Source organism: Ascaphus truei, chromosome 3, assembly GCF_040206685.1.
Source record: "Ascaphus truei isolate aAscTru1 chromosome 3, aAscTru1.hap1, whole genome shotgun sequence".
Lineage (NCBI taxonomy): Eukaryota > Metazoa > Chordata > Amphibia > Anura > Ascaphidae > Ascaphus > Ascaphus truei.
The window spans coordinates 348,565,231-348,575,140 of NC_134485.1; the positions used below are offsets into that span (position 1 = coordinate 348,565,231).

The 9,910-nt window shown below is 43.4% G+C and overlaps 1 protein-coding gene across 1 annotated transcript; it reads left to right on the forward strand.

The window, feature by feature from the left end:
- Window positions 1-268: 268 nt before the first annotated feature.
- Window positions 269-9,605, forward strand: LOC142490049 (keratin, type II cytoskeletal 8-like). The gene is made up of 9 exons (XM_075591842.1): window positions 269-686; window positions 4,221-4,429; window positions 5,256-5,316; window positions 5,427-5,522; window positions 6,438-6,602; window positions 6,986-7,111; window positions 7,567-7,787; window positions 8,119-8,174; window positions 8,874-9,605. The coding sequence occupies exons 1-9, from the start codon at window positions 345-347 to the stop codon at window positions 9,119-9,121; spliced, it is 1,524 nt and encodes a 507-aa protein (XP_075447957.1). The 5' UTR covers window positions 269-344; the 3' UTR covers window positions 9,122-9,605.
- Window positions 9,606-9,910: the final 305 nt, after the last annotated feature.

Consider the following 9,910-nt stretch of genomic DNA (forward strand, 5'->3'; position numbering starts at 1 on the left):
GGGCACATTCCTTTTGGAATTGGCCTAACCCCCCCCCCCCTCATCTACCTCTGGCACCCGCTTTGGTTAACCCATCCAGCGCTGCAGTCTTTGGGGAGTGGGAACCCATAGCAAATCCACAGCAGCCTGGTGCCCCCTCTAGCGCCGAAGGGAATAACGTGGCCCTGCCCAGTGCAGGCAGGTGGTAACCCCCGCCCCCTGTCCCTTCTCAGCCACTCAGGTGCCCGGTGCCCCCCCCTGCGCCCCTGTGCTGTATATAAGGGAGCCGCTCCCTGCTCTGTGCTCCTGTCCTCGCACTAGTTTTGCAGCGTCTCTGCTCCTCTGCGCCTCTGCCACCTGTTACCATGTCTATCAAAGTCAGCAAAGTGTCCTACAGCAGCAGCAGGGCCGCCCCGCAGCGCTCCGGCTTCAGCAGCTTCTCCTACAGCGGAGCCCCGGCCAGCCGGGCCAGCGCCGCCTCCTTCTCCTTGGGCTCCAGCTACGGTGGCGGCTCCAGGTTTGGCAGCGGCTACAGGTCCAGCTATGGAGCCGGGGCTGGCTCGGCCGGGATCACCTCCGTCAGCGTCAACCAGAGCCTGCTGGCACCCCTCAACCTGGAGATCGACCCCAACATCCAGCAAGTGAGGACCCACGAGAAGGAGCAGATCAAGACCCTGAACAACAAGTTCGCCAGTTTCATCGACAAGGTGAGGGACCCGCGAGTAGCATGCAGGGTATTGGCAAGAGGTAGGGTGCCAACATATACTTTCTAATTCCCTTACCTGCCGGGCATGGGTACGTTACGCCCCTGCAGTGCCGCACCTACATAACAGTGCCCCTGTAATGCCCTAAGTGCAGAACATGCCATGTTACTCCCATTCAGTGCTGCGCCTGCAGAGCAGTGCCCCTGTAATGCCCTAAGTGCAAAACATGCCATGTTACGCCCATTCAGTGCCACACCTACATAACAGTGCCCCTGTAATGCCATACCTGCAGAACATGCCATGTTACTCCCATTCAGTGCCGCGCCTGCAGAGCAGTGCCCCTGTAATGCCCTACCTGCAGAACATGCCATGTTACTCCCATTCAGTGCCACACCTGCAGAGCAGTGCCCCTGTAATGCCCTACCTGCAGAACATGCCATGTTACTCCCATTCAGTGCCGCGCCTGCAGAGCAGTGCCCCTGTAATGCCCTACCTGCAGAACATGCCATGTTACTCCCATTCAGTGCCACACCTGCAGAGCAGTGCCCCTGTAATGCCATACCTGCAGAACATGCCATGTTACTCCCATTCAGTGCCACACCTGCAGAGCAGTGCCCCTGTAATGCCACACCTGCAGAACATGCCATGTTACTCCCATTCCGTGCCACACCTGCAGAGCAGTGCCCCTGTAATGCCATACCTGCAGAACATGCCATGTTACTCCCATTCAGTGCCACACTTGCAGAGCAGTGCCCCTGTAATGCCATACCTGCAGAACATGCCATGTTACACCCATTCCGTGCCACACCTGCAGAGCAGTGCCCCTGTAATGCCATACCTGCAGAACATGCCATGTAAGGCCCCTTCAGAGCACTGACGCGTTATCAGCCTCCAGGACCAGTCCTGCACAGCAGTGCCAAGACATCTCCAGCATTGTCCCATTCACAGAGCACTGCCAAGCCCCCTCCCTGCCACCAATGCCAGGCCTGCAGAGTTTAGCAAAGTTACCACACTCCACTGCCAGATATAGCATTTCAAAAATACACCTTCCACTGCCAGGTGTGTGGGACTTCGCCAGCCACATTGATGCCAGCAGACCTAAAGGTTGTCCTGCTGTGGTGGTCCCTCTAAGCATTACCGATTCACTAACAATTAGCCATATAAGAATCTCCCATAACGCAGGGAAAGTGGCTCCGATAATATCTCCGATTACCTTCTACTCTAAACCCAGAGTACCTTATGTCGTATGAATGTCGTGACATTCACCCTTTCACTCCCAGATGGGCCTGCAACCTTTTGACAGCGAAAGGGTGTCATTTTTTTCTCTCCAACATTGCTGACGTTTATTCCCGTTCTTGGCATTTGTTGGTGTATAGCAATCAAACGTGTTTTTATACATTGTAGACAAAGAGCCTTTGTTTTGGGGGATACAATAATATCACAGTTCAATGAATCCTGTGCAGAGACCAGAGGCTGGGGCACTGGAGTATATAGACACGGGGCACTGAGAGTATATAGGCACGGGGCACAGAGAGTATATAGACACGGGGCACTGAGAGTATATAATAGGCACGGGGCACTGAGTATATAATAGGCACGGGACACTGAGAGTATATAATAGGCACGGGGCACTGAGAGTATATAGACACGGGGCACAGAGTATATAGGCAGGTGCTGCACCTGCACAAACCTGAAGTCGTCTCATAATCTTCTCCCACTATGGGGTGAGATGCACAATTAATTTTGTAATAAGAGAGAAGCAAAACCATTTCTTATTCCAAAAAGCTATATGTCTTGAGGAGAAATTCCTTTCATTTTTTTATTTTAACACTAGCCCTTGACATAGAGATTTTATTAGTTAGAAGTTTCTCGCACTGAAGCATTCTTAGGGAGCAGGAAAAGTCTCTAGCAAGGAATAGTTTATTGAACAAATAATAGATCTCTAAAAAATGTATCAAGGAAAATCTGTTGAACGATCACGTGAAGAAACCTGTGAGGGTGGGGGGGGGGGGAGGGGGAGGGGAGTAGGGGGGCAGGTAGTTACTGACATCAACGGGATTAGCATGCAGGAGAGGAAAGGAAAGCATGTTTGCTTTGCAGATCCTGCCAGTCCCGGACAGTCATGTTTTATGAATACTAGTGTGTGTCTTTATATCTCTCTGTGCTTTGGAAGGAGTTGTTGATGGGGGTGTACTGGGGTTCAAATTGTCCTACACACGCTACAGTGTGTTGGTTAAACAGTATAAAAAAATGTAATGTATTGTTTTTAATAAAGTAATGTAATTTTGATTTAAATCCCTTACAACCGTTTAATTAATGAACCACCACCTGTTTGGGCATTTAATAGCTGCTGTCCCATTCCATCCTGTACGGTATCCTTTGTCTCGTTTATAACCTTCCATGTTTTATTCTTTTCCCCTTTTTGTAACTGAAGTGCTTTGAGTCCCATTGGGAGAAAAGCGCTATAAAAATAAAGTTATTATTTTTGCATGTTTGATACAAATAGCCTGGAATGTCAGAAATGAGGTCACACAATTTGTGTGCTGAAGCAAATGTATAGCCTACCTCCTTTCTGTCCTTATTCCTCCTTATTAAATATTCTGTAGCTGGAGAGTACAGCAATAAATCCCAGAGCCAATCAATCCAGCAGTAAATGAGTTAAGACCCCTGCCTTGTCCCATGCTGTTTTATCCCCTGTTCCCCATCACATGACACTATTTGGGAATGGATGACCAAAGTTTTCTAGGTATTGTATCGCCTGAGTACTGATTGTTACTTACTGGGGTTCTCTAACTGCCACTGATTCCTATATTACTGCTCTAGCTATCTGCAGTTACCAGGTTTCACATTACTCACCTGCCTATCTGTCTGTGCAGGGAGGGAGGAGGGGCAAGCAGGACGAATAATACCTGCACAGAAGACCTTATAGGGCCATAGAGCTATTCTTCACCTTGCTTTGTCTATTTATTCAGTACTTTGAACTCTGCTGTCGTCATTCGCAGCATAGTGTACCCAGCCAGCACTATGCATACAGAAACCGTACTACAGCTACTATTATGCCATAGTGCAATCCATGCATGCAGCACATTGCAGACAGGCATATAAACAGTTTCAAGTATGCTGAAATCGCACAGTACAAGAATAAGCGCTATATGTAGGAAGTAAGGAGCCCAGTGGGTTACATTCATAGGGATAGAGGGAACAGGAAAAACAGTAAAGCTTGGCCTTGAATCAATGCATGCACAGTGAGAGCAATATATGGATCCAATACAACAATGCATAAAGTGGAGAAGTGTGTGTTAGGCAAAGCATTTATTGCCTATTTAGTGAGTGTAGCCTATTTAAACACAAATGATCTTTGTCTTTAGCATACTAATTCAGCACAAAGGTCCGTAAAATATATACAGTTTGTGATGCACCAACATCTATTGAAGTGAGTGAAAGTTGATGCAACATTTATTGTGCATTGCCCTACTTCTCACTATACTGAATAGGAACAATGTCATGTAAACTGATTGAAGTCCGTATTGTCCTCAGGTGCGTTTCCTAGAACAGCAGAACAAGATGCTGGAGACCAAGTGGAACCTCCTGCAGAACCAGAAGTCAACCCGCAGTAACATGGACAGCATGTTCGAGGCATACATCAACAACCTGCGCCGGCAGCTGGACTCTCTGGGACAGGAGAAGATGAAACTGGAGTCTGAGCTGGGAAATATGCAGGGTCTGGTGGAGGACTTCAAGAACAAGTGAGTCCCTGAGTAAAGAGGGGGGAAAGGTATCACAGGAGATTTAGGTGGGTGGTGGGGATCACCAGGAACTGATTTTATCCACTTCTCATTTGGGGAAGATGGGGCAAATTTACCCACTTTGGAAAGAAGAGCATACAAGAAAATTGGAAATGATGTAAATTTCACAAACGTACTAATGTTATGAAGTGTAAATACTGCACTGTACCTACATTTACAACTTTTTTTAAATATAAAGTAGAACCTATTTTAAACTTGCTCTATCCTTTTCCATTTTATTGTCATATAATTTGTATAAACTCTTAATAGACATGGATTCTAGGGATATTTATCGCCACATTTTATGGGGCTTATTGTCCTGGGGTGCCACATTCATTTTTAATTTGCCGCTCAGTGCACATCCTTATGATGTTACTCAAGTCCCTTCTGTCCACTCGTGGTGACGTCATAAGCCCTGAATCCCACTAATTTACACATCACTGCTACTTTGGGGTAGTATAGTGCTGGAATCAATATTTAAAGCCATGCAGCCTCTTTAAAGTTGACAAAAGTTATGAAATGTCATATGATCTGATATGGCATTAATATCTGAAATGATTGGATTAGTTTACTTACTCACTCATCTTGAGTTTTGAGTTGAGTTGAGTTTTTTTGCGTACACGAACCGACTAAGGACTGGGTGTGCATAACAGCATGTGTAGGGATCATATCAGAGAATGTCCTACAGTTGTGCATTTGCATCTTAAAGCAGAATAGGTATTGACATTTTGTTGCACTGATAACATTTTAGAATAATTGACCTATTATGTTAAAATGTCTCCTGCAGGTATGAAGACGAGATTAACAAGCGCACTGAGATGGAGAATGATTTTGTTTTGCTGAAGAAGGTAGGACCTCTCCACCCACCACACATCTTGTCTCAGAATGCAGTAATAAGCTTGGCTCTGTCTCTGTGTAACACACAGCAGTAAACATTGTGGCATTTTTGTTTCGGCAGGATGTGGATGAGGCTTATATGAATAAGGTACAGTTGGAGGCTCGTTTGGAAGGACTGACAGATGAGATTAACTTCCTTCGTCAGCTGTATGAAGAGGTAAGCAAAAGTCATGCTAGAAGAGTTGTAATAATGGAACAATACTCTGTAGACTTGTAACGGACCTGGATGATGTAGCAGCGTCCTGCAGACTATTGGCAAGGAATTAAATTAGAGCAATGTTAACAGACCTCTAGTCCCTTCAGTTCTGCAGCATGTTGAAGACATTTGTGATGGTTCTTGGGAGCACAGAGGATCACTGCTTTTTAAATTTAATTTACAAAACAGGAGTACCACTCATTTATTACTTGTAAATATACAGTACCAGTTTCGTCATAAATAAATAATGTTTTTTTTGTATGATGTCTCCATTTCTGTTTTTGGACGCAAAATTACAGAAACCCTATAAAATATCTGTCCCCTGATGTTAAACAAGTTTAGAATTTGTTTAAATCAGACACAGAACGACTACTTATTTCTAAAGCATTTCAGCCTATTTATGCATTGGAGTTGGGGGGAAAAAAAGTCGTAGTAATTGGCCTAGTAAAACCTTGTTTTCTATGTTAATGGTTGTATAACTAATAATAACAAATGTAATTAAATAAATGATATTTTGATCTGTTTAGTAATTAGGATATCAAGTTGCAGGACGTAGTTCAAAAGCACTTCCAGTTTTTTTTTTCAAACTTACACTGGCTGCTCAAAGAAATACATAATTTTTATATATTTCTTCTAAATAGAAAACAAGTATTGCATTTCATATTAATGTAAAGCTACCAAATGTCTCCCTTTACCTGGTAGGATTTCTTTAAAGGTGTCTTTAGGATGAAATACACAGCAATATGTACAGTTTCTCTGCAGTGCTATGTGGGGCAGCCCCTTTAGGACCGGAGCAGGCTGCTTTATTGACTGGTTTGGGTGGTATATGGAGAGGTTTGGAGCCTGACTGAGCGTCTGTCTTGTTTCCTCATGCAGGAGCTACGTGAGATGCAATCCCAGATCTCCGACACCTCGGTTGTCTTGTCTATGGATAACAACCGGAGCCTTGACCTTGATGGCATCATTGCTGAGGTGAAGGCTCAATATGAAGATATCGCCAACAAGAGTCGTTCCGAGGTGGAGAGCATGTACCAGATAAAGGTGAGACTCATGTACAGGAAAAGTTATATTAGCTATGACCCCGTGATAAATCACTGGAATTTATTCTTTCTAATGGCTTAAACAAAGGGATTTTTAATAATAACTTCTTAGCTTTATAAAACATCTTAACAATATTTGTAAACCTGAGCTCAAACATTTACCTTTTCAATAACTTGCAAGGGGAAGTAATCAGGTTTCCCTTGTATATTGTATTATATCTATATCTCTCTTGGAGGCAACAATGATCATTGATTTGTAACAAGTGTAGCCTTATAATATAGTAGAGATTAGAACATATTACACAGCTCATGTAGTGACGACTCTGCTTGGGGCTGCTGCCATGTTACACCTTCCTTCCTCACACTCTGATACGCTCCTCACAGTACCAAGAGCTTCAGGCATCTGCAGGTCGCCATGGTGATGACCTCAAGAGCACTAAAACTGAGATCAGCGAGCTGAACCGTTACATCACACGGCTGCAGTCTGAGATCGATGCCATAAAGGCCCAGGTGAGTGCAACACTTTTCCTATTCTCTGCTTCATCCTCTGACACATCAGGAGTACCTGATCCCATTATCCACACCAAGGGGAATTACTTAATGTCATCCAATCAAACCCATTGACGATGTAATTCATAAAGCACCTTTTGTCCCATAAAATAGTCACCTGCCTTTTCATTACCAGATTTACATCTGACAAAATGTAGTAAAGTATGTGAGCCATTAACTTAACAAATGTAAGTAATAGCTCATTCTCACTGATGTAACATTTTTTTTTTAGAAATTCGTAATATAGACTTTTTTCTGAGTCTTCCCTTTTATTTTTAACATTGGAAGGAAATATTTTAAAATACTAATTTCTATATCTGGGTAATCTCAAGACGGGTTGACATTAAGACCTTCATTTAAAAGTATTTTATAGATGGGTGCCCATTCATGGTTAAATATGTTATATTTTCTTACAGCGTGCTAACCTTGAAGCACAAATAGCCGAGGCTGAGGAACGTGGGGAAATGGCACTGAAAGATGCCCGGGCAAAGTTGGCTGAACTAGAAGCTGCCCTGCAGAGGGCCAAGCAGGACATGGCTAGCCAGCTGCGTGAATACCAGGAGCTGATGAATGTGAAGCTGGCTCTGGATATTGAGATTGCCACCTACAGGAAACTGCTGGAGGGAGAGGAGAGCAGGTAAGATGACGTGTCACATAGTGAGCTGGTTTAATTAATGACTTCACTGCTGGCAGGGTCTCTGTGTGTTGATTTTCATCTTTGTATTCTGCTGTTCACAATCCATTGAATATCCTTGTAGTGGCACAAGATGTTAATTAGACAAAACTATGTCAAGATATAAGTGGTGTGGTCATGTGTGGCATCAATGTTTGCATGGGCCAAGGAATGTAGAAATATATAAAATATTGTGATTAAATAATTGGCAGGTATAAATGCACAGTGCCATCTTTATGTGATGTGTCTAAGCACTGTATACATCTAATGCTGTAACTGCAATCTCGACTTTCAGGCTGGAGTCTGGTATACAGAATATGAGCATTCAGACCAAGACCACAGGATATTCAGGTAATGCATTATTCCTCAATTCACAAGGAATACAACATTAGGGGTATGATGGCTAGGTGAAGATACCCATTGGATTTTCCACTAGTGTGTGCGACTGCTACATGCACATTTATATAATGGAGTTTAAAAAGTGCTTCAAATAAGAAATTAATGATTTAGTATTGTATTGTAGGCTCTTATTTATTTATCAAATGTTTTACCAGGAAGTAATACATTGAGTTACCTCTCGTTTTCAAGTATCTTTGCTGTAGACGAGAAATTAAGTAGTGTGTTTGATAATGTGATGCTTTCTCTGAACAGTAAAGGAATACAATAAAGCTTTTCACACCCTCATCTTTTATTTTATCAGTAACTAACCTGCTAGTTGGGGAGGGGAAACTCGTGGGTCAGAATTCCCTTATCTCAGTGCATAGGTCCCTTCCGTGAACCCTACAGTAAAGTGAGTGACTGGATGGAGATTGCGTTTCTATCACTCTGGTGGAAGATAATAAGTACTGCAATGAAAGAGAAACTAGCTATTTGGGGCCTTTTTTTAGATATGTTGTGAGGCCATATCTCCATGGGTGGGAAGCCTCAGAAATCCATTCACTTAGATATAAACTCTGAGGCTTCTTAGCTTGGATAAGCAGCTGCACAGTATATTGAACAAGGGCTTATATCCTCTTGGAGCAATGTCTTAAACTTCTTCCTTTTTCACAGGAGTGAGCAGTGGCTACAGCAGTGGGCTTGGCAGTGGCTACAGCAGTGGGCTTGGCAGTGGCTACAGCAGTGGGTTTGGTAGTGGGTATGGAGGTGGAATCAGCAGTAGTAATAGTATGTACTCCGGCAACCTGAGTTTCTCTCCCATGGAAACCTCCCGAACCAAACGCAGTATCCTGGTGAAGACTGTGGAGACCAAGGATGGGAGAGTTCTGTCCGAGTCCTCAGATATCTTCTCAAAACCATAAGCACCTTTCACTTTGCAGCACAATGCTGTCCCACAGCTTGGACTCTCTTTTACAAATAAGCCTTCTTCAAGAAATCAGAAAAGAGCTTTTGGGGTGGATGTCCTAAGCCCTTCCAACAATTTGCCCCAGACGTTCTCAGGCTTCCACCATATAAAGCCAAGAAAATAATACCATCTTAAAACATCACTGTTCCCCAGCACCTTGTACTGATTCCCTCCCAGCAGGCTCAACCTAAGGCGGGTTTGGCTACTTGTGGGCTCATCTGTGCTTTCTTAACACGTTCTTCTCTCTAAACTTTTGTGCAATTCTCACAGCTTTAGACTAAATGTTTGCAAAGTGAGTACTAAGTGTAACACTCTTCTAAATGTCTTGTGTTGTGGCTTATAGTCCGCCCGTGCTTGGTGGATACTGGAAGATGTGCCTACACCCTTCTCTTGCACCTTCAGTTCATTCTGTTCAATAAACATTTTTGTTTTAAAAGAAATGTCTGTCTGTAATTACAAACACCAAAGAGGATGAAATATGATGCTAAAGTGTAAAGGAGCCATGTGTTTGTCAACATAAATGACTGACTAGTAGAAAGTGTTAGAGACCGTACTTGTTACAACTCTGTGCTTCATTTTTATGATGCTGTCATTATTTTTTTGACCTAATTAAATAGGACAGCGTTGGTATAAGTCTATGCTATTTGTCATAATACTTTTTATATGGCATCTTATGCTAGATCATGAAATGGATCAATGTTATAATTTTCAGGTACAAATTGTGTTTGGCCAACAAAGTACTCCT